Below are 25904 nucleotides of genomic sequence, written 5' to 3' on the forward strand. Positions count from 1 at the left end.
TGGCTTACCGCAACCTCCGCCTCCCATGTTCAAGAGATTCTCCTGCCTCAGCTTCCCGAGTAGCTAGGATTACAGGTGTCCACCACCACATCAGGCTAATTTTTGTATTTTTAGTAGATACAGGGTTTCACGACGTTGGCCAGGCTGGTCTCGAACTCCCAACCTCAGGTGATCCATCCACCTTGGCATTCCAAAGTTCTGGGACTACAGGCGTGAGCCACTACGCCTGACCCTTTTTTTTTTTTTTTTTTTTTTTTGAGACAGAGTCTTGCTCTGTTGCCCAGACTGGAGTACAGTGGTGCGATCTCGGCTGACTCACTGCAACCTCTGGCCCCCGGATTCAGCGATTCTCCTACCTCAGCCTCCCTAGTAGCTGGGATTACAGGCACCTGCCACCATGCCCAGCTTATTTTTGTATTTTTAGTAGAGATGGGGTTTCACCGTGTTGGCCAGGCTGGTCTCAAACTCCTGGCCTCAAGTGATCTGCCCACCTTGGCCTCCCACAGTGTTGGAATTACAGGCGTGAGCCATTGTGCCCAGCCCTTACTTTAAATATTAAGCCTATTTACAGCGGGGCATGGTGGCTCCCACCTGTAATCCCAGCTACTTGGGAGGCTGAGGCAGGAGAATCGCTTGAACCCAGGGGTGGAGGTTGCAGTGAGCCGAGATCACACTACTGTACTCCAGCCTGGGCAACAGAGTGAGACTCCGTCTCAAAAACTAAATAAATAAATAAAATGAAGTAAGTGTGTGTTACAAAGGACTGCTAAAAACATACCTTTTTCACACACCAAAAGAATAAATATTAAGTAGAATTGTACACATACACACATCTAGCTATACACTGCTGGCTTACTCCTACTCATTACTCCTGGGGTCAGCTTTCAAAGCCAGCCCAAGCTAGTATCTGTGCTCTCTTCACTATCTCACTAGCAAAGGTAGGGCTCACTCCCATTTCCTCTTGTGCCAACATAAACACACAGACACACACGTAAGCATGCACAATCTCGCTCTGAACCATCATTTCTGCCTAAGATCAAGGTTGTCTGGATGAAGTCCTACACATGAGATTTGACTCAACTGTTTTCTTTCTGCAGGCGAATGGAGGACTGCTTTCAAGACTCACCAAGGGAGGCTGCATGCAGGAGGCAGTTCCCATCTCCAGTAGTTGCCAAAGGCAGCAGCCTCTGAGAGGTGGGATCCACACTCACCCACCAGTTCAAACGCCCTGTAGAAACAAGATAGTGGAGGAAAAGGAGATTATCCATGAAGCCCTTCCCACCTTCCTATTTCTAAAACAGACTCCAAAGCAGCCTCCTCTAGGAGGCCTATCCAGAACAAAACCATCACTTGATTACTCTTTATATCTTCTTCACTTATATCTAGTCAGTCAGAATCTTGTGAGCACAATTGGTTAGATCAGTGAGTAGGGTCAATTTTGTCCAAAGGGACACTGGCAATGACTGAAGATCTGTTTGCATGTCACAACTGGTAGCGGGATGCTACTGGTATCTAACGGGTAGAGGCCAGGGATGCTGCTAACCATGATACAATGCACAAGGCAGCTTGCAAAACAAAGAATTATCTAGACCAAAATGTCAATAGTGCCAAGGTTGAGAAACCCTGGGTTAAATGACGAGGCCAAGGACATAAGTTGAAACTGTTGACGGCTTGGACTGGCCCTGATTCCTTCCCTCCACTCAGGAGACCAGTATGTATCACAGCAACAAAGCTCAGCAAAAATCCATCATGAACAAAACAAAAACAACTCAAAGCATGTATTTAAGGTGTCTTATGAGTATCATCTGCATATATGACAGCATGTCAGCATGTGTGGGGTGTGACTTTAAAGGAATAAGCAATAAGATAAAGTACATAAAATACCCAAGAAAATAAGTCTTAATTCCATACAGTCATCCCACAATTGCCAACCCATTATTTACATGAGGAAAATATCTTATGAGTGATGTGTAAGTTTTCTTGAACTACTGTGGAGCATAGTTTTTGAACTACTGAAAGAAAAACTGGCTTATAAACTCCACAGACCAGATAATTTACTAACTTAAAAAAAAAATTACAAATAGATGTATATGGTTAGTATAGAAGGTTACAAAATGAAAAATAAAAGCTTCCTTTCCATGCCCTTATCTAACTCCAGTTCTTATCCCACGCAAGCATTTTAATGCCTGATTAGCTTTTCCAAAATTCCCAGCTGCCTCACCCTATAATAAGAATTTTAACCATAATTTAAGATAAACATAATTATAAACATAAATACATTTGGGGGGATAGGTTCACTACTGTGCATCATCTACAGCATTGGTATTTCTGTTCACAAGGGTGTTCCAGGGGCAATTATAATTAGTTTTATTTTTTTCATGTATTGATCTCTAGGTATTGATTCCTAGGCTTTTTCACATGTATATCTGGTTTCTCTTCCATCAACCAGGAAATTCCCAGAATAAAGTATCTAATCTGTATCCTTTCTTTGACAGCACAAGTTTATCCCACTGACTCCTGACTTTGCAATCAGATAACACACTTAAACTGGAAGCTACCGATCAAGTCCAGCCCCTCCACAAGGCTGCCTGTAGGTGGAGAGTAGAGGGAAGAGCGTGGGAGAGGAAGCATTCACTGACCTGCCTGTTCCAAGGCAACCAACATGGACTGCTCAATGAGGTCTCTCTCTATGAAGCTGCGGAAGTCTTCATTATACACAGTGAGATCTGGAAGCTGGAAGGCACAGATGGGCATTTCCAGGGGGTGCTCATTGCTCCCCCCACCCCCACCATTGGAGGAGACATGGGACCGGGCCAGGGAAACAATGCTGGAGCTGGCGTGGGAGATGCCCCTAGACAGGCGTTTTTCTGCAATGAGAAATGGAGTCACCTTAGAACATACACAGCCCACTTGGAGAACTCTACACTGATGTGGTGATAGTTACCTCTCAACAGGGTTTACAGTCAGAGAAAAACTAAGTCTAACTGACTACTGAATTTCAGAACCCTTTTTCTGAAGCCAAATACAATTGGAGAAATAGAGAAAGTATTTTTGTAGGCACTCACATTAGCACCAAATATCCATTCCTCTTTCTGCCTTTGTTTGGAATTTGCCTGATCTTCCCCTCCCTCTGACTCTGTCTTCCTCCACTTCCATATTTCCCAATGTGATAGGGACCCATTCATTTAGCAATTTCGTCATTGTTTGGTGGGAGGAGAGGGAATAAGGGAAGTGAGGTTTCACTAGACTAGAGTTAGTCAAATAACCTCTCTGGTAATTCTCAGGGTCTTGGAAAATACCTTTCTAAAGGGTATTTTCATTCTAGAAAGATTATAAAAGAAATCCATTATAGAAAAGAAAATCCTTTGGGAGGCCGAGGCAGGTGGATCACCTGAGGTCAGGTGTTCAAGAGCAGCCTGGCCAACATGGTGAAACACTGTCTCTACTAAAAATACAAAAATTAGCCGGGCATGGTGGTGTGCCCCTGTAATCCCAGCTACTCGGGAGGCTGAGGTGGGAGAATTGCTTGAACCTGGCAGGCGGAGGCTGCAGTGAGCCAAGATCGTGCCACTGCACTCCTGCCTGGCAACAGAGCAAGACCCCGTCTCAAAAAAAAAAAAAAAAAGACAATCAACAATAAATCTTACACATTTGGGAACTTTCTTCCTACATCAATAACATTAATTTATATTGCTTACTACAACTATTCTCAATACCCATATTTATCAGAAATTTATAGGGACAGTCAATTCTCAACAGTCTATAGAGAACAATAATGTAGATAGTACCCCACATCATTTAATTTGTTTTGAATACATGACACTTGTAATTCCCAAGCAGATATTCCACTGTGATTATAATTTGCTCAATGTAGTATTACAGTTCATTTGTATGGCTTCAATTATGTAACGATTTAATGATGATCCAAAGGGGGCAAAATTTCAAAAGCATGTTGGGCCGTTCTTAATACAATATTTGCCAGATATGATACAGAAAATAAACTGAGTTGTCTAAAGTTATCTTATAGTGATGTTATTTTTCAAATATTTTTTAGTTTTGCTTTTTGTTTTTGTTTTTGTTCTTTGAGACAGAGTCTCGCTCTGTCGCTCGGGCTGGAGTGCAGTACTGCAATCTCGGCTCACTGCAACCTCTGCCTCCCAGGTTCAAGCGATTCTCCTGCCTCAGCCTCCTGAGTAGCTAGGATTACAGGCACACGCCACCACACTCAGCTAATTTTTTTTTTTATTATTTTTAGTAGAGACGGGGTTTCTCCACGTTGGCCAGGCTGTTCTCCTCAAACTCCTGGCCTCAGGTGATCTGCCAGCCTTGGCCTCCCAAAGTGCTGGGATTACAGGTGTGAGCCACCACACCCACCTTAAAAATATTTTTTAGGTATTCGTAGGCTGGGCATGGTGGCTCACACCTCTAATCCCAAAACTTTGGGAAGCCAAGGTAGAAGGATCACTTGAGCCCAGGAATTCAAGACCAGCCTGGGCAACAGAGTGAGACCTAATTTCTACAAAGAATCAAAAATTTAGCTAGGTGAGGTGGTGCGTGCCCATGCTCCCAGCTACTTGGGAGGCTGAGGCAGTAGGATCCCTTGAGCCCAGGAGGTTTAGGCTGTAGTGAGGTGTGTTCCGCCAGCCTCACTCCAGCGTTGAGGGACAGAGCAAGACCCTGCCTCAAAAACAGTACCATGTGCCTATGGTAAAAAATCAATATACTATCAAAAGGTATAAAATGATTTCACAAGGAAGTCTTCTTATCATTCAAAATTCCTGATCCCTTCCCCAGAGGCAAACTTTTGTATCCTTCTAGAAATTTTTATGCATACGGAAGCATATACAGGTTTTGGCCAGGCATGATGGCTCACACCTGTAATTCCAGCACTTTGGGAGGCCGAGGCAGGTGGATCACAAGATCAGGAGATTGACACCATTCTGGCTAACATGGTGAAACCCCATCTCTACTAAAAATGCATATACAGATTTTAAAATCATCTTTTAAAACACAAATGAGAGTATACTACATACATTGCATTGCGTCTTACCTTTTTAAAAAAAATTATATATATTTTTATATGGAGTCTCACTCCGTCACCCAGGCTGGAGTGCAGTGGTGCGATCTAGGTTTACTGCAACCTCTGCCTCCTGGGCTTAAGCAAGTCTCCTGCCTCAGCCTCCCAAGTAGCTGGGATTACAGGTGTGCACCACCATGCCCAGCTAATTTTTGTAATTTTAGCAGAGACAGGGTTTCACCATGTAGGCCAGGCTGGTCTCGAATTCCTGACCTCAGGTGATCCACCAGCCTTGGCCTCCCAAAGTGCTGGGATTACAGGTGTGAGCCATCAAGCCCAGCCCCCTTCTGAATAGATTTTAGAAATTTTTCCAAAACAGTACACCAAGTTCTACCTAATTCTTTCTAATGATTGCAGAGTATTCCACAATATGGATGATTACAACTTACTTAACTACTTCTTTACTAATGGACATTAAATGTTTTCGGGGCCAGGCACAGTGGCTCACACCTGTAATCCCAGCACTTTGGGGGGCCAAATCAGATGGATTGCCTCAAGGAAAAAAAAAAGTTTCAAGACTTAATTATTGTAAAATAATGCTGCTGTGAATATCCTTATATGCTGCATTTATGTATTTCTTTTTTTTAATTTTTTTTCATTTATTTTTTTTTTGAGACAGAGTCTCACTGTGTCACCCAGGCTGGAGTGCAATGGTGTAATCTCAGTTCACTGCAACCTCTGCCTCCCAAGTTCAAGCAATTCTCCTGCCTCAGCCTCCCAAGTAGCTGGGATTACAGGCATGTACCACCACGCCCAGCTAATGTTTGTATTTTTAATAGAGATGGGGTTTCACCATGTTGGCCAGACTGGTCTCGAACTCCTGACCTCAGGTGATCCACCCACCTCGACCTTCCAAAGTGCTGGGATTACAGGCATGAGCCACCACACCCGGCCTTATGTATTTATTTAAAGAATACATATGTGCACATACACATACATGATAAATTGCTAAGTCAGAGTACATATGCATTTTAATTTTGATAGATATTGGCAAATATTAACAAATTACCCCCCAAAGAGGTAGTGACTCTTTCAATTCTACCTTTATGTGAACTTTATATCAACAAGGAGATTGTTATCCTCCTTCCTCTATTTCTTTCACAGTATCTGAGGAAGGCTTTTATATAGGATAACACTAAAGATGCAGAGATGCAGTGAGGGACTGCAGCACCTGGGCAGACTGAGGCCACCTCAGTCTGGGTTCGGCTGGGAGAAGGGGAAGAAATGGAATCACCTCCAATGGATCACTAGACTTTATGACTCCATTTAACAATCCCCTCCCTTCTTACTCCATATACGGAAACATTCCCCAGTCACCTCAGTACCTTGAACGATGTCATCCTGCCGTTGGAGGATGGGTCGGGGAGGGCGAGTAGGCTCTCTGTCAGAAAACCCTTTTTCAGGGGTCCTAGAGCCGCCACTCCCCTCACTAAAGGATGGGGGTAGGTTCCCAGCATGGACTTGACGTAGCTGTTCAAAATCACTGAGGGCAGCACTCACATCCCAATTCTTTCCTGTCAGGAGACAAAGCAAAAAGCAAACTGTGCACCCATAGTATAGAGACACAAAGATCACACTAACTATCCTATCAAAACCAGCATGCAAATACCCACGCACATAATCATTCTTCTTTTCCTTACCCTGCTTTAATTTTCTTTATAACACTTCAATCTAACTTATCAAATGTCTTTACTTACTTATTTGTCGTCTATTTCCTAAGTAAGTGCCATGAAAATAGAAACTTTGTCCCTCTGAACTAAAAGAGCCCTTAAAGATCTAGTAACCTAAAATTAAAACTTCCTTTTACAGATAAAGTCTAGAGAAGTAAATTATTTGCCCAAAGTCACAGCTAGTTCACACCAGACCCAGTAGGACTCAAGCCCAGGTCTCCTAATTCTGAGATCCAAAGAGGTTCTTAGCCTACATGTACTCTAGTGTGTCCTAAACCACTAAACCTGCATATAAGATCATGGGCTTGTGCATTTTCTAGTGAAAGAGTTCATAGCTGTCATCAGCTTATCAAAGGAAACAGTATTTCCCCCAAATTTAAGAATCACCATTCTACTAAAGAAATGACCCTAAATGATAAGATTTGTCATAAGGGATTTTTCTGATGCTTTCTCCAGCTAAATTATTCAACAAATATGCATTGTATAATTGCTCACATTTCTTTCTGTTGTATTCCATCTACCACCACCTTCATTCAATTCCTATCACCTACTGTCCTACCTCCAATCCATTCCAAAGAATCCCATGAGATTAATCTTTCTAAAGCACAGTTGTGATCATTTTAGTTCCATAATCGAGATTTTTAATGGCCTACCACTGCCTACAGAATAAAACTCAGGCTCTTTGGCTTGATACTCAAGGCTTTGTATGTCCTGGCCTACTTTTCTGGCCTCTTCTCTGTGCTTCAATTTCCTTATCCATGAAAATGCAGATGATAGTAACAGTGCCTACCTCATAGAGTTGTTATGAAGATTAAATGAGTTGAAAGCACTTAGAATAGTGCTTGGTTTTACTTACAATTTTACATCTAAATCATTACTGATGATTTTACTTCTAAATCATTACATTAGCCAACTGTTCTGACTCCCTTTGCTCACTCTGTTTCAATCATCACTGACCTTGCTGTTCCTAAAACATGCTAAGTCCACTCCCACTCTAGGGCCTTTCCACTGATTATTCCCTCTACCTAGAAGGCTCTTTCCCCAATATATCCACACAGACAACTCCTCATTAGCTTTAGGTATTTGCTCAAATATCACATTGTTAGTAAGCCCTATCCTGACTTAAAAATCACAACCCAGCCGGGCGCAGTGGCTCACGCTTGTAATCCCAGCACTTTGGGAGGCCGAGGCGGGCAGATCACGAGGTCAGGAGATCGAGACCACGGTGAAACCCCGTCTCTACTAAAAATACAAAAAAAATTAGCCAGGTGTGGTGGTGGGCGCCTGTAGTCCCAGCTACTCGGAGAGGCTGAGGCAAGAGAATGGCGTGAACCCAGGAGGCGGAGCTTGCAGTGAGCCGAGATTGCGCCACTGCACTCCAGCCTGGGCGACAGAGCGAGACTCCATCTCAAAAAAAAAAAAAAAAAAATCACAACCCACTTCATCATTCCCTTTACTCTTCTCCATAGCACTTAACAGTTTATCATATACTTTATAATTTACTTAGTTATCACATTTGTTGTTTATTGACCCTCTCTCCTGCTAGAACATGAAGGCAGGTATTTTTGTTTGTTTTGTTTTGTTGGAGCATCTAGAACAGTACCTGGCACACAGTAGTCACTCAATAAATATTTGTTGAATTAATGGATAACTCTTCTCCTGAATTAATGCATGAACGAGTGACATCTGCCTTGAGCATCGGATCTATACTTCCAACTGTCTGCAAATGTCCTTAAAATCAGGTCTTCCTAACAATCCACATGGCCAAATTGAGTATCCATCATTTTCCTTCCCAAAACTTGCTGCTTCTCCCCTTCCTATGTTCCCTAAATCAGTAATGGCATCACAATCCCTCCAGGCCCTGAAACTTCAGTCATTTTCAGCTAACTTCAGTCATTTTCAGCTCCTCAAGTTTCCTCAGATCGCACTCTTCCTCTTCCCTCACCACCAAGTCAATTTGTACCCCTAAAACATCTCTCAAATCCATTTCTTATTATCCATTTTTATTGCCACTGCCCCATTTGAGGTCCTCATAATCTTTAGTCTTTGGCCTTTTAGGAAGGAATTCTCTATCTGGTCTCTCTGCTCCTAATCTCTTTCCTTTCTAATTTGTTCTTTATAATATGATAGTTTTTGATTTCTTTCTCTCATTTTCAATTATCAGTATTGAACAGTCCCATTAGCCAGGTGTGGTGGTGTGTGCTCGTGGTCCTAGCTACTCAGGAGGCTGAGATGGGAGGCTCACTTGAGCCCAGGAGGCCGAGGTTGCAGTGAGCTGAGATTACACAACTGCACTCCTGCCTGGATGACAGAGTGAGACCCCATCTCATACAAAACAAAACAAAAATCAAACAGTCCTATTGAAATACAATCAGTTAACTGTTGTTGTTGTTGTTGTTATTTTTGAGATGGAGTCTTGCTGTGTCACCCAGGCTGGGGTGCAGTGGCACGATCTCGGCTCACTGCAACGTTCTCCTGAGTTCACGCAATTCTCCTGCCTCAGCCTCTTGAGTAACTGGGATAACAGGCACGTGCCACCATTCCTGGCTAATTTTTGTATTTTTAGTAGAGATGGGGATTCACCCTGTTGGCCAGGCTGGTCTCGAACTCCTGACCTCAGGTGATCCACCTGCCTCGGCCTCCCAAAGTGCTGGGATTACAGGTGTGAGCCACCGCACCTGGCCTCAGTTAACTTTTAAAAGAAAAAACAAGCAACAGAGAGAAAATGAGGATGAGGTTCATTTATGCTCCTTCTAAATTTTTTTTTTTTTTTGAGATGGATTCTCTTTCTGTTGCCCAGACTGGAGTGCAGTGGCGTGATCTCGGCTCACTGCAATCTCCACCTCCTGGGTTCAAGCAATTCTCTGCCTCAGCCTCCCAAGTAGCTGGGTTTACAGGCGCGTGTCACCATGCCCGGCTAAGTACAGATGGGGTTTCACCATCTTGGCCAGGCTGGTCTTGAACTCGACAGAGTCTCGTTCTGTCGCCCAAGCTGGAGTGCAGTGGTGCAATCCCGGCTCACTGCAACCTCTGCCCTCCTGGGTTCAGGCAATTCTCATGCTTCAACCTCCTGAGTAGCTGGGATTACAGGTGTGTGCCACCACACCCACCTAAGTTTTTTGTATTTTTCCTTCTAAATTATCTTAATTCCACCCCCTTCTATCTATTGCTACCACCACAGTCTACATCATCATCATCTGTCACCTGAACTAAGGCAATATTCCTAACTGTTCTAATCATTTCTTCTCTGGCCAGAGTGTTCTCTACAACAAGTACACTGTTAAAAACTCAAATCCAATCATGTCACTCATCTGATTAAAATCCTTCACCAGTTTCCTAGTGAACTTCGAATAAAATTTAAACTCCTCATCATGGCCTACAAAGGCCCTGCACTCTCTTTTTTTCTTTTATTTCTTCCTTTTTTTTTTTCTCCTTAGTAACTTTTTTTTTTTTTTTTTGAGACAGAGTCTCACTCTGTCACCCTGGCTGGAGCGCAGTGGCAGAATCTCGGCTCACCACGATCTCTGCCTCCCAGGTTCAAGAGATTCTCCTGACTCAGACTCCCGAGCAGCTGGGACTACAGGCACCCGCCACCACACTCAGCTAATTTTTGTATTTTTAGTAGAAACGGGGTTTCACCCTGTTGGCTAGGCTGGTCTCAAACTCCTGACCTCAGGTGATCTGCCTGCCTCAGCCTCTCAAAGTGTTAGGATTACAGGCATAAGCCACTGTACCCAGCCTCTTTCTTTCCTCTTTTCTTTTTTTTTTTTTTTTAAGAGACGAGGTCTTGCTATGCTGCCCAGGCTGGTCTCAAACTCCTGGGCTTAAGCGATCCTCCCACCTCAGCCTCCCAGGTAGCTGGGATTACAATGAATACCACCACACCTGGCTAGAGCCCCTATTTTCTGCTTCCTGCCTATCTCACCAGCTTCCTACCACTTTTGCACCATTCTTACTACCTCATTATTAATAGTTTCTCCAATGTGCCAAACTGTCTTGCACCTTAGGGCCCTTGCATAAGCTGTTATTCTGCATAAACACTCTCTTCTACATCCCTTTGTCTTGCTGCTCCTACTTGTCCTTCAGGGCTCAGCTTAAAAATCACTCCTCAGAAAAGGCCTTCCTGCACTCTAGATCTAAGTTAGGGTTCTTTCTTCACTCTTACAGCACCCTCAACATTTCTTTCACAGCATGAGTGTATGTATGTGTGCACACATGTGAGCATGCCAGCAATAATTTGTAACATAATTGCTTACAGCCACACTCTGAAACCAGATTGCCTAGGTTCAAATCCTACTTAACTTCACTGAGCCTCAGGTTTTAAAATTATAACTCCAGGATAATAAAACTTTATTGTATGGTGGTTGTGAGAATAAAATAACATATCTCAAGTACTTTGCACATACTGAACACTCATAAGTGTTCAACACATGTTATAAGAGGAATGCAGAAAGGTTAAGGATTTTATGAAAGAGGAAACATTTGAGCTGAATCTTGAAGGATGAGGAGAATAATAGAGGAAAGAAATGCTGCAGACTGAGGAAGTAACCTAACATGATCACCGAGAGGTGACAAGTCAGGCCTGGCTGCATAGGAAGTATAGGGAAAAGTAGTAAGAGATGAAACTAAAAATGCAAATTACGCTGGGCACGGTGGCTCATGCCTGTAATCCCAGCACTTTGGGAGGCTGAGGTGGGTGGATCACGAGTCAGGAGTTTGAAACCAGCCTGGCCAGCATGGTGAAACCCCATCTCTACTAAAAATACACAAATTAGCCGGGCATGGTGGCGCGTGCCTGTAGTCCCAGCTACTCGGGAGGCTGAGGCAGGAGAAACGCTTGAATCTGGGAGGCGGAGGTTGTGGTGAGCCGACATCGCGCCACTGCACTCCAGCCTGGGCGACAGAGCGAGACTCCATCTCAAAAAGAAAAAAAAAAAAAAGAAAATGCAAATTAAGGGCAAAGTTGTACTGAATTACTAAACTGGAATTTAAACCCTGATCTTCTGTTTCCAAACTCATGCTCTCCTCACAGGTAGCCAAGCAAATGTCTAATTGTCACACCTTGCTAAGGGCTGACAATTTAAAATATTACCTATGTATGCTAAGAACTTGCCCCTTCCCCATAGGCCTGCCTGTTTGTGTCATTACATATTTTCATCTATTATTTGTGACCCTAAACAAAGAATCCTAGGGACATGATTCTAACCCTTCAGGACCTTAAAATCTAGAACATTCAGCCGGGCGTGGTGGCTCATGCCTGAAATCCCAGCACTTTGGGAGGCCGAGGCAGGTGGATCACCTGAGGTCGGGAGTTCGAGACCAGCCTGACCAAAATGGAGAAACCCCATCTCTACTAAAAATACAAAATTAGCTGGGTGTGGTGGTGCATGCCTGTAATCCCAGCTACTCTGGAGGCTGAGGCAGGAGAATTGCATGAACCTGGGACGAGGAGGTTGCAGTGACCCAAGATTGCACCATTGCACTCTAGCCTGGACAACAACAGCGAAACTCCGTCTCAAAAAAAAAAAAAAATCTAGAACATTCAAACATATGTGTATAAAGATATAAGTAAACAAAAGCAGCAAAATGAAAACATTAAATTGATTTATTCAACATAGAATTACCCATAATGTATGTTATGTAAGGAAAGAACAAAACCATGGATGATCCCATCATGAAAACCCTAAAGTCACTTATATATAAAGAGGAAGTCTTACAGATCTAAAATTATGCTTTTAGGCTGGGCACAGTGGCTCATGCCTGTAATCCCAGCACTTTGAGAGGCCGAGGCAGGCAGATTACCTGAGGTAAGGAGTTCAAGACCAGCGTGGCCAACAGGTGAAACTTCATCTCTACTAAAAAATACAAAAATTAGCCAGGTGTGGTGGCAGGCACCTGTAATCCCAGCTACTCAGGAGTCTGAGGCAGGAGAATTGACTGAACCTGGGAGGCAGAGATTGCAGTGAGCCAAGATCATGCCACTGCTCTCCAGCCTGGGCAACAAAGCGAGACTCTGTCTCAAAAATAAATAAATAAATGAAAATAAAATAAAATTATGTTTGTAATGGACTAATATAAAATTTCACTTGCATTGCCTGAGCATAAACTGACAATGGAGAAAACTACCCCAGTAAGTTCAAGGTGAAAAAGGGATTTTAAAATTTCAAATTATGATGGGTTATACACAAAGTATATTGTTAGAATTAACTATAGGGCCTAACATACACAAAGTATCTTCCTGATCACCTTAAATGTTCCAAATCATCCTAATGATAAATACCACATTTTACTTTCTCTTTTCTCATTCTCCCCTACAACTCCTCACCTTCTAGGAGATCTCGCGCTAGCCCTGGCTCTGCTCCTGTGGAACGGACAAAATCTGACAGAACAGCATCCATGTCCAGGGTCATGTGATCATCAAGTACTTTCAGCCAGCTGGATGTAGGTAGAACATAGATCAAAATTCAGGCCTCCACCTGAGGAATAAATAAATACATAAGGCTCAAATTACACTGGAACAGGATAATCACAGTCCCATGTCAGCAGCTTCCTAACCAAATGGGGAAACTATCCTAGCTCATTCATTTCAGTTGAATTTTAAAATACGGCACTTTAAAATTATGAAGAGTAACATTTTATTTCCTAACTCTTCATTAACATCTCAACGTCTACAGTAACCTGTAATACCACTCTGAAAAATGCTTTTCCTGTACTTTTCCTGAGTACTGCTTTTCTACCATGAGTTTGCTTATCCAAACTAAAGAAGGAAGCAACAGGCTACCACCCTAAAGAACTCCCCACCTGCAATAGTCGCTAACATGGCACCTTTGTGTATTTCCTTCCTGGCACTTGAATACTCTCAAATTATTTTAATTAGTTGCTGTCTAGCCAACTCCTCTAATATATAAGTTTCTTGAAAGCAGGAAACTTGTATGTCTCCTTCACTAATGTATCCCCTGCATGTATCACTTGGCACAGTGCTAGGCACACTGGCCCTCAATATTTGTTGAGTGAATCAACAATTACTATACACTGGATAATTTCAGAGTTGACTAGTGTTTTGATGCTAGCAGAGGAGTAAACTGATAGCTAAAACTACTCAAAATACAGCATTAGGCCAGGTGCGGTAGCTAATGCCTTTAATCTCAGCACTTTGGGAGGCCGAGGTAGGTGTATCACCTGAGGTCAGGAGTTTGAGACCAGCCTGGCCAACATGGCGAAACCCCATTTCTACTAAAAATACAAAAATTAGCCAGGCGTGGTGGCGGGCACCTGTAATCCCAGCTACTCGGGAGGCTGAGGCAGGAGAATCACTTGAACCCACGTGGGGCGGGGGTTGCAGTGTGCCAAGATCCTGCCACTTCACTCCAGCCTGGTCAAAAGAGCGACTCTCTGTCTCAAAAAATCAAATTAAATTAAAGAATAAGTTATTCCACAAAGCAGAGTGGGACCCGAAAGGTTCATAACAAGATTCAATCTCTGTCCATTAACCTCATGAACCCAGGAAACACATCTACTCCAAACACATCTTTCTCCACACAGGACAGATGACTGTCAAATAAGTTCAACTGAAAAAGATCTCTTCTTTCAGACTTTGGCAGAAACTACGTCCCTAACCTGACAGCCTGGCACCAATCCAACATTCCTCTGAGGTTAAAAGTCAGAGGGAAGCAATAACAGAGTGAAGAACAATCTCTGATCAAATTCTGCCAAGTTTACAGCTTTCTATAGAAGACTCACTCATTAAGTTGCCAGGTACACTTGCCCTACCATACCCACCAATCCCCTGCCTTTTGGGAAAGGTCAAAGTATAATTGTTGAAGGCAAAAAGTGACAAGGCAAATAAACAAAAAAGATTTGTGGGTTATAAAACCAGCAGGTCACTAACTTGCTAACACTGGATTTTTTTTTTTTTTTTTGAGAGAGAAAGAGATGGCAAAATAGAAATTTTTCTCTCCTGTCCTGTTCTAGTAGTACAAGAGATCCATGAGTGCAGGGACACGATTTCTTCATTTTTGTAACTCCAACATCTAGTGTAGCATCTATAATATGGTAGGTAGTCAAATGCCTGATGAATAAATGATTCAATGACTAAGCCAACTTCCACATCAGCTACCAACAAACCAACCAATTTGAAGCTTAGCAGATCATAAATTCTAGGGCACTTGTTATCACCCTTCTATTTCTAAGTTTTAAAAACTCTCCTTTCTAAAGGGACATCAACCATGCTGTCACTACTCTTACCTCCCTCACACTACATGAGTTTACCTACATACACCTATACGTATTAACTAGGTGACTTTGGTCAAATTACTTACAGGGTTTCAGTTGTCTCTTCTATAATCTAGACTTGGATTAGATGACTCATAAGATACTTTCAAGGTTTAAAAAATAAACTTCTTCAGTTCACTACAGCCTCATGATCTATGATCTTTGACTATCTATCATTCTAGATATTGTCAATTTTAAATTTACCTGAGTTTCAACACCATAATTATCAGAAAGAATTACTAATACATAAAGAACTTTTGGTCTAAGATACCTCAAATTCAAAATTAAAGTAAATCAGTCCCTTACCTTCAGGAATTAGGAATTAAATTCCTTCAGAATTAATAGATGAATGAATCCTCCCCCTACCCCCCAGTAGAGGCAAGAATTTCTTCTCCAAACCCATTTTAGCCACAGCCTTAGGTCACAGGAAGTGGTAGCAGCTCAAATAACTTATACACATGAATAATCCAAAACCAAGTGTATAGCTGCAAAACAAATTTCAATCTTCTCTCTTTAAAAAAAAAAGCAATGCAATTGTAAAGCCATTTTAATAACTTTCTGAAAGAATGTGAGAAATATACAATAAGTACACAAAATAGTAATCACAAACAGGTGCTCAGCAAAAAGGAAAAGAGTTGACTAAGCCATAGGCATATAGGCAATTTCACAGCCAGACAGTCTTCTGAGTGAGAGAAGTGAATGAAAACCAGTGTTATGGCATCACAGATCTCACATGTCAACATAGCACACAGGCTATTCTTCTCAAAAAACATTTTAACAAAGTAATTTAGAGGTTCAACATTATCTAGAATGCCTTGCTCTTTAGCAAACATTTGAAGCACTAAGCCAAACTTCTTAACAGCACATTCTTATATTTGATGTCTCCAGGTGCATGCTGTGGACCCTGACCTAACCCCACCCAACAGGTGAGAACAACAGCTTTTGTTACATCACCACTAATACCTTGCTTAGGCTTTTCAAATTCCAAATGGAGATATCAAACCAATGATTAAAACAGTGTTTGGGCCGGGCACAGTGGCTCATGCGTGTAATTCCAGCACTTTGGGAGGCCGAGGAGGGTGGATCACCTGAGGTCAGGAGTTTGAGACCAGCGTGGCCAACATGGTGAAACCCTGTCTCTACTAAAAATACAAAAATTTGCTGGGCGTGGTGGCTAGTCCCAGCTACTAGGGAGGCTGAGGCAGAAGGATCACTTGAACCAGGAAGGCGGAGGTTGCAGTGAGCTGAGATGGCACCACTGCACTCCAGCCTGGGCGACAGAGCAAGACTCTCTCGAAAAAAAAAAAAAAGTTTGGGCTGGGCACAGTGGCTCATACCTGTAATCCCAGCACTTTGAGAGGCTGAGGCAGGAGGATCACTTGAGCCCAGGAGTTTGAGACCAGCCTGGACAACACAGTGGGACCCTGTCTCTAAAAACCTTTTTTAAACTAGGTAAGCATGGTCGTGTGTGCCTGTAGTCCCAGCCACCTGAGTGGCTGAGGTGGGAGGACTGCTTGAGCCTGGGAGGTCAAGGCTATATAGTGTGCGACAATCGTGCCTCTACTCTTCAGCCTGGGCGACAGAGTGAGACCCTGTTTCAAAAAAAAAAAAAAAGCAAACCAAACACACAGTTTTTGGCTCTGTCTCAGGGAGGAGGAGGAGGAAGAGGAAGAGGAGGGGAGGGGGAGGGGGAGAAGAAGAAAACCAGTGGCTTTCAACCTTTCAAATAAAACAGAGGAGGTTTTCAACTATTTGTTAACTGAATGGTGTAACGACAGCTCTCACCTGGCATCAACATCTTCCAGCTGAAAGGGACTTTAGCAATTACTTAATCCAAATACCTGCCCCCATGCAAGAATCCTGCTATTACATCTCTGACATAAATCACATAGTCTCCACTTGAATACAAGGTCTGACAGGGACCTCATTACTTTGCTATAATGTCTACTTTATTACTGGACAGCTTTAACTGTTAGAAAATGCTTTTCTAAACTAAAACAAAAGCTATCACCAGCCTCACACCCCAACTATAACTTTCACATACCGGTTTTGATTCTGTTCTCCAGGACAATAAAATCTACTTCCCAAGGATGATGGAATTTTCATGCAAAATTATTAGACAAAGCATTTCTTTACATAAACATTTGTTGTAGATCAACATCATGATGTTGTTATGAGCAAAACAGTGGCCTTTATTTTACAAAATCCTGTCTTATATCAGTACTTGCTTGTACCTATATTCACTTATAAATATTTGTGCTGACTTCATTATATAAACTTAACAGGCTGAATAAATTATGTTGTTCAAAATTTGCTTCTGCTATCTTTGCCTCTCACCCCTACTTCCACTTCCATACCATCTTGAAGTAATGACGCAGTCAAGAATAAAAACTAACAAGTTAATATTAGTTAAGCACTTCTAAAAACACTCTTACTCGGCCGGGCACAGTGGCTCACGACTGTAATCCCAGCACTTTGGGAGGCCAAGGCGGGTGGATCAGGAGGTCAGGAGATCGAGACCATCCTGGCTAACATGGTGAAACCCCGTCTCTACTACAAATACAAAAAATTAGCTGGGCATGGTGGCAGATGCCTGTAGTCCCAGCTACTCGGTAGGCTGAGGCAGGAGAATGACGTGAACCCGGGAGGCGGAGCTTGCAGTGAGCCGAGATAGCGCCACTGCACTCTAGCCTGGGCAACAGAGCAAGACTCCATCTCAAAAAAATAAATAAATAAATAAAAATAAAAACATTCTTACTCATTAATGACAAAACTCTTGCAGCAGGTCTCATTATTCCCAATTTATAAACAGAGAAACAAAAAAGACTTCAAAAGTCAGGTAGGTGGCCCAAAGTCTGAACCTAGATAGTCTGAACCCATGCTCTTTCACTGTACCATACTAGGGGATGCATTACTGATTCCTGGAACTGCCCTGATTCTTGCCCATTTAACTTGTTCACCATAGGAAAAGGTTGTGCCTATCTCTCGTATTTATCAAAGACTTAAACACCTGCCTTATATAACTTTATTTATTTATTTAGAGACAAGGTCTAGCTCTGTCACCCAGGCTGGAGTGCAGGGGTTTGATCTTGGCTCACTGCAACCTCCACCCCCCAGGCTCAGGCAATCCTCCCACCTCAGCCTCCTGAGTAGCTGGGACCAAAGGCACTTAAATAACTTTAAATCCTACCATCTTCCTGAGCAATTTCAGTATCCACCTGCACAACTCACCTAACATTTCTGCCTTAGAATTTCATTATCTCTTCTAATACTAAGACCACCTCCACAACAACAACTCAAACCTGGACCCTGCCATTTCCTGAAACCATTCCACCTCTAAATCTTAAACTCAAACATTTTACTCTGGCCACAACCTCATCTCCTTCCAGCTTTTCCTCTCTACTTTTTTTTTTTTTTTTTTTTTTTTTTTTTTAAGACGGAGTCTCGCTCTGTCTCCCAGGCTGGAGTGCAGTGGCCTGATCTCAGTTCACTGCAAGCTCTGCTCCCCAGGTTCATGCCATTCTCCTGCCTCAGCCTCCCAAGTAGCTGGGAAGCTGGGACTACAGGCGCCTGCCACCACACCCGGCTAATTTTTTTGTATTTTTAGTAGAGACGGGGTTTCACCTTGTTAGCCAGGATGGTCTCGATCTCCTGACCTCCTGATCCACCCGCCTTGACCTCCCAAAGTGCTGGGATTACAGGCATGAGCCACTGTGCCCGGCCTCCTCTCTACTTTTAAACCTGCCTGCTCACTAAGACATCCAGTCTCTTAACCATCTTATTCATTAATTCAACAAAAGTATTTGGAGTGCCTTTGTGTGAGGCACTATGCTCATGACTAAAAACACAACAGTGAACTAGACACAATCCCTATCCTCAAAAGCTTCCAGCATGGAGGAAAAAACCCACAAAATCCTACCATCTTCCTGAGCAATTTCAACAACAACCTGCACAATTCATCTAACATTTCTGCCTTTCATAATCTTTTCAAATAGTTTCACAAACAATTATAATTATAATAAATGTTAGAGAAGGGAGTGTTATCTCCTATAGGGAGTCAGGAAAAGCTTCCCCAAGGAAATTATGTTTCATCTACGAATTAAGATTAATTAAGATTAAGCAGCAATTGGAGAGACAAATTGGGAAAGGAAGAACGCTCCAAGCAGAGGAAACATACACTAAACTTCCGTGGCAGGAAGGAACATAAAGATGAGAATGTTGCTACAAGAGGATGAAGAGAGGGCCTAGTGGACCCTGTTAAAGATTTGAGATCTTATCTTAAACATAATGAGAAGCCACTGAAGGGCTGCACGCAGAGTTAGAACATAATCAGATGTGAATTGTTAAAAGATCACCCTGGTTACAATGAGGGAGTTCGGAAGAAGCACAGTGGATTTAGGGAGAGAATTGATTAGAAAATTCTTGCAAAATAGAGCTAAACCAGGATAAAAGCAGTGAAGTTTGAGAAAAATGGATAGATTCCACTTTATCTCTTCTTGCCTAACAAAGTAAAACCAATAATTGATAACCTAATTTACTTTCCTGTGAAAATTTAGTTCCCTTATCCATTTCATCTGTCCAACTTGGATGGATCCCACATTCTAACTTCCCTGCTAACCTTGCAGAGCAATATGACTACTAACATGTTATTCAGCCACCTTGCTTTTATTGAAACACTGCTATCTTTGCTTAACTTTAGTACCTCCATCAATCTTCTGAGCTACTATCCCATACCTTCACCATGCTCCTTGAGCCTCCCACCCAATCCACATCACCTCCCCTTACTCCTGTCAAATGACCTTGCCTCCTACTTCACAGAAAAAAAAATTACAAAGCAAAGCAAGAGGGGTTCCTTTAGGTTTCCTCCCCTGCTCCTATTTGTTGGTGGTTACTCTCCTCTTCCCTGCAAAACTCCTTGTCCTCAACCTACAAAAATAGGCTTCTGCAGAAAGAGAATGGCACTGGCTTATATATAAGATCATCACAATCACCCTTACTTCTGCTCTCTTTGTAGCATTTGATACTTACTGACCACTCTTCCTGCTTCTCTGGCCCTGTGTCTTGGTCATCTTTGTGGACTCCCATTTCTGTGCCTGAACCAAACTTAGTGCACCCACCATTCTAGCCTTAGGCCTTCCATCTTCTCATTGAAACTTCATTCACAGCCCTAAGCACCCAAATGTTCACGACTCCAAATGTATCTGCACCCCCAAATTCTTTCTACCTCACCTGGGAATCATACAGGCACTTACAACTCAGTACGTAAAAACATGAGCTTATTCTCTCATCTCTGTCTCCCATCCTTTCAAACTATTCCTCTTCCAGTACTGCCTATTGTAGCAAATAGTCCCCAGTCATCCAAGTCACAAGCCAGGGAGCCGCCCTGGACTTCTCTCTTGCCTTATCCACACAAATAATCTTTCACTAAGTTTTACTAATTTCACCTTAAATATCTCTCAAATCCCTGCAAAACCTTCCACAGGCTACAGCTCTTTTATTCTATCAGGTTTTCATAACCTGCACCCCAGGAAATAGCTCCCTAACTCCTCCCTCTACCTCTCTCCATCAATTGATTGGCCTCCACAGGCAACCACTATGAGCAATTTAAAATGCCAATATTATAGTATTATATCCCACTGTTCTAAATTCTTCAATGGATTTTCAATGGCTAAAGCCTAAGATTCAAATTCCTATACAGGGGCCAGGCGCAGTGGCTCACACCTGTAATCCCAGCACTTTGGGAGGCCGAGGCAGGCAGATCACCTGAGGTCAAAAGTTCAAGACCAGCCTAGCCAACATGGTGAAACCCCATCTCTACTGAAAATAGAAAAATTAGCCAGGCGTGGTGGCATGTGCCTTTTATCCCAGCTACTCGGGAGGCTGAGGCAGGAGAATCACTTGAACCTGGGAGGCAGAGGTTGCAGTGAGCCAGGATCATGCCACTGCACTCCAGCTTGGGCGACAGAGCGAGACCCCATCTCAAAATAAACAAACAAAAAAACAAATTCCTATACAGGGTCGGGCATGGTGGCTCCCTCCTGGTGACCTGCGCCTATAACCTTAGCACTTTGGGAGGCCGCGGAGGAAGGATCACTTGAGTCCTGGAGTTTAAGACCAGCCTAGGCAATGTAGCGAGAACCCATCTCTACAAAAAAATTTATTTATTTATTTATTTAGCCGGGTGTGGAGGCGCACGCCTGTAGTCCCAGCTACTCAGGAGGCTGAGGTGGGAGGATCACTTGAGCTCAGAAGGTTGATGCTGCAGTCAGCCATGATGGCACCACTGCACTCAGCCTGAGGGACAAAGTGAGACCCTGTATGAAAAAAAAAATCTATACAGGACAAACAAGGCCCTTCATGATCTGGCTCTACCTAATTCTGCAGCCTTTTCTACCTCCCATCATTCCCTTCCTTGTACTGGGAGTTCCCGAAGTTACTATGTGCTTCAAATCTCAGTCCCTTTGCACATATTGTTCCCTTTAACTGGAGTAACTCCTAGGTGTAGCAGGTGAATTCTTACCTCTTCTTTAAAACTAACTTAAATACTACCTCATTTGCAAAAGTTCTCTGACTTCCTAAATTGCCCACTTCTTTCCTGGTGCCCCACTGTACGCTACTTTTGCCATAATGTTTATCACCCTGCATGGTAGTTGTGTTTATTTACATGTTTGTCTCCCACTAAACCAGGAACAATTTGAGGGCAGGAATCTTGGCTTGTTCATCCAATATTCCCCAGCATCCAAGTACCTAGCAGGCACTCAATTTTTGTTCAGATGAACTGAAGTATATTTCTATGGTACCCCATAACACACATACACACACACACACACACACACAAAGTACTGTTGATAGTCTATCAGTGTTGTACACAGACAAGTCTAAAACAGTAACTCATCTCAAAGACATCTGTTTAAGATTGTTGTACGACTTTATTTGCAACAAATTTCTCTTCTTATACATTGCTTAGCTCAGAATAATATTAAAATCAGTCTGCATATTCCAAGTGTCCAACTTACTTAATAACAGAGAAAAATGACCCAAAATTAAAGACCATGGATAATAAAGCTCTATTAAAATGCCAGAGAAACTACTGACCCTACATTCTCTCATTTACAACATTCCCCAAAGCTTCCAGAGTTTCACTCTCTACCCATCTCCTGATTCCCTGAAGCATTAGAGCTGCATTTGAGTCCTCTCCAACTCTTCCCATAACTCACTGGAAAACCACAACACTCAAGACTGTCAAAAACTTTAAAAAGTCAGAGACTCCTCCATGTCTATGATGTCAGTCCCAAGGAATCCAGACAGAGAGAAAGAGGAGGGACAGAGGCACTTAGAACTTTCACATAATTCTTGATTAGGTGGGAGGGAGAGATGAATAATTGTCTTGGCAGATTGTTTTTAGTTAATATGGGTCCTTCAAGTCAAAGAAACAAAATATAACCTTCTTAGAAAATATGACAAATTTTACTCTATTTTTTTTCTTTTTTCTTTTATTTGCAGATCTAGTCCTGAATCCAGACCAATCCTACTCTAAAGGGATCTATATAACACTAAATGTTACAATCCAGAAGTAACAAGATGAGTCTCAAAGTAAGAAAAGAAAGAAATGCGTTTTAAAGCTTTAGATATTATTTCATTTAAACTTCCAAACAACTCTGAGAACTTTGTATTGTTACTCCACATCACAGATGAAGATACTAAAGTTCACAGAGGTTAGGTAATATGCCCAAGGCAACACAGGTAAAAGTGGCAGACCCAGGATTTTTATCAACCCAGCCCAGCTGACTCCAGAGAACATACGCTCACATACAATGCCACATTTCGCTCAGGGAGGAGGACTAAGAAAACATGGGCAGTCCACTATGTGGACGTCCACCCTCACTGCTTCAACTCCTCTCAACTCCACATCAGAAGAAAGAACTGGCTCTGGATTCAGACAGATCTTGGTTCCAATCCCAGAGCTACTATTTAAGGGCTATGTAATCATAGGTAAGTAATATAACCATTTTGTGCCTCAGATTCATGTATAAAATGAGGGAAATGTATGCATTTCAGCCCTCCTGTTAGGATTAAATAACATACGTGAAGCCTTAGGGCAGCTTATTTATATACAATAAATCCTCAACAATAGTTGCCTTCTTTCTGCCCAATTCCTTCCCATACACTCTATCTCACTCCACTGGTGCCCAACATAGCCCCCTCCCTGTATCTTTCCTTTAAAAGTTTCCTCTACCCCTCCCAAACAAACCCGTCAGTCCCACGATCATTTCCAAAACAGAGTCTTGACACATACACACAGTGCCCAGCCTATCATTTCCAATCCAGTGTCTTTCAACTCAAGCCTTCAAGAAAATATCCTAAAGGGGGTTCTTTAGTTGTACCTTCCACCAGATGGTCTCTCAAAAATAACAGCAAAAGAAAAGTGTCTGTCCCTTCCTAGATGTCCAGACACAGCTACACAGCTCATTCATTCCCAAATCTCCAGGAATAGCAATTTCACACATATTTACTGGAATCCCAATGTCTTAATCTACCAATCCTACCACCCCAACCTGTACCTCTTACTACTTCTACTCATTCCAGGTTCAAAGATTTTGTAATAGTCTCTTAATCTCATGCATATTATCTATTTTTTTGATTATTGGAAGGAAATATTTACATATCCTTCTACTCACCCTGCATACTTCTGGGTTGTTTTCTACCTCTAATGCAGGATATACTTGGGGAATGTCTACTTTCTCTCTCTAAGTCAAACATGGAGTAAAAAAAAATCTCAATCATATAACCACTCCCAAAACAATTTATTTGTTTATCAAATGTTACTGTGGATACACATTAAGGTCTCAGGAACTAGCCCCTGGTGGCTTCATCACTACCACTAGTATGTGTGTGTGTCAGAAAAAAATTTAACTATTTTTTCAAGAATTTCTAGTTTTGTATCAGTCCTACAAATAGCAGGCCTGATATAAAACTCCGACAGACAAATCCCATTAATAACCAAAGGGCAATATAACGATCAGGGACTAGTGAACAGAGAACTTGGAAATTGGCATTTGTCTCTTCAGTGCTACTGATAAAGGCTCCTTAAATTACAGTTATTTGGGAAATTTAATAATTTGGAAGACTTGCAAAAGGGAAGTAATCTTTGGGAAAATGGGGGCAGGAAGAGTCATACAGAAAGTCTGTTATTATAATATTGGCACAACAATAGTAGCTTAAATAGAAACAAGAATCATGTCAATGTTTATTTTTTTTAGATCCAGACCAGCATGTCTATTTGCAACACACAATGAACTGTTTTCTTCCTTTCAACTAAGGCCAAGGATAATCCAAGGTTTGGGCTCTCAACAAATTCAACTTTTAAAAGAATAATCTGCAAAAACAAAAGTTCTACTTGACCTATTAAATATTCTACTTATTGAATTTTTGACACAAGAGAAAAAAACACTATAAATCAAGAGACTAGGCTAATAGCAAAACACACTATCCCTCTAGAATCAATTCTCAAACATTCCTTCAGTAGCTGACAATCTTCTCTCCCTTTCTTGATTTCTTTAGTCATTTCACTATAAATTACAGAATTTCCATTCGAGGGGAGAAATAGAAGAAAAAAAATTCAAATTACTATACTGTCCACTCTTGGTTATCCACAGGAAATTAATCCACCTCATAAATTTCTTCTGGTAAATTAATTTCCCTCAGCATACAAGTACTAATTAATTTCTTATAAAGCCTCAAAACAGGCCAGGCGTGGTGGCTCACACTTGTAATCTCAGCACTTTGGGAGGCCGAGGCGGGCAGATCACTTGAGGTCAGGAGTTCGAGACCAGCCTAGCCAACACAGTGAAACCCTGTCTCTACTAAAAATACAAAAATTAGCCAGGCGTGGTGGTGGGCACCTGTAATCCCAGCTACTCAGGAGGCTGAGGCAGGAGAATCGGTTGAACCTGGGAGGCAGAGTTTGCACTGAGCCGAAATTGTGCCACTGAACTCCAGCCTGGGTGACAGAGTGAGACTCTGTCCAAAAAAAAAAGCCTCAGAAAAATGACAAATTTGGGCCAGGTGCAGTGGCACACACCTGTAGTCTCAGTTAGACCCATCTCTACAAAAAACAAAACAAACAAAAAACCCACAAAAATTAGCTGGGCATGGTGGCACACACTGTAGACCCAGCTACTCAAGAGGCTGAGCCAAGAGGATCACTCGAGGCCAGGCATTCAAAACTGCAGTGAGCTATGATAGTGCCACTGCACTCCAGCCTGGGCGACAGGGTGAGACCCTGTAAAAAAAAAAAAAAAAAAAAGAAGAAGGCAGGGGGCAGGGGGAGGGGAGGGAGGGAAATTGTCTTTTATAAAATTATATAATTCAGTTAAAAGATGGATACTTCTTATTACTATTGTCATTTTTTAAAATTCTCCATCTTTAAGTTCTATAGTTCCATCCTTCCTAGCCATACTTAAATCTCATTTGATCTACAGGCCCAGTATTCAAAACATCCACCTGGCATCTGCTGTTATTATTTACTGTCTTGTGATACTAGTTGACCTTCCTGATACTCACATCTTAACTCTCCAATCTGACTATCAGTCATTCATTCAAAATTTACCAAGTTGGTCTACCATCTACCAGGCACTGCCATGGGGCCTTGGAGATATCCCAGTCCTACCTTCAAGGCACTCTGATCTGATGTGAGAAATATAAACATGTTATTAGTTCCCATTGGGGTAGGAAGAGACATAGAAGCAACCAGTTTACCCAGGTGGGTTAGGGAAGCTTCTAAACTTTTAGCCAAGCCTTTAAGGACGTGTAAAAGCTCACCAGGATGGAGGACAAGAGTACATTCAAGACAGAAGTAAGATTCTTGAAGTCTGCACCTTTCTTTT

General features: G+C 42.2%; 1 protein-coding gene across 4 annotated transcripts in view; it reads right to left on the minus strand.

Moving 5' to 3' along the window:
* Positions 1–25904, minus strand: part of OTUD7B (OTU deubiquitinase 7B) — a 75691-nt gene that overhangs the window by 27291 nt on the left and 22496 nt on the right. For 2 of the 4 annotated variants that reach the window (XM_063626056.1, XM_063626057.1), the window contains exons 2-5: positions 13073–13223; positions 6403–6591; positions 2640–2867; positions 1127–1228 (exon numbers count right to left, since the gene is read on the minus strand). In XM_063626056.1, the coding sequence (XP_063482126.1) occupies positions 1127–1228; positions 2640–2867; positions 6403–6591; positions 13073–13157 (604 nt within the window). In that variant the 5' untranslated portion in view covers positions 13158–13223. Of the gene's footprint in view, positions 1–1126; positions 1229–2639; positions 2868–6402; positions 6592–11389; positions 11426–13072; positions 13224–15324; positions 15442–25904 lie in introns of those variants that run through there. The other 2 variants (XM_063626058.1, XM_063626060.1) reach the window with 2 other exon arrangements.

This window comes from Symphalangus syndactylus, chromosome 12 (assembly GCF_028878055.3).
Source record: "Symphalangus syndactylus isolate Jambi chromosome 12, NHGRI_mSymSyn1-v2.1_pri, whole genome shotgun sequence".
Taxonomy (NCBI): domain Eukaryota; kingdom Metazoa; phylum Chordata; class Mammalia; order Primates; family Hylobatidae; genus Symphalangus; species Symphalangus syndactylus.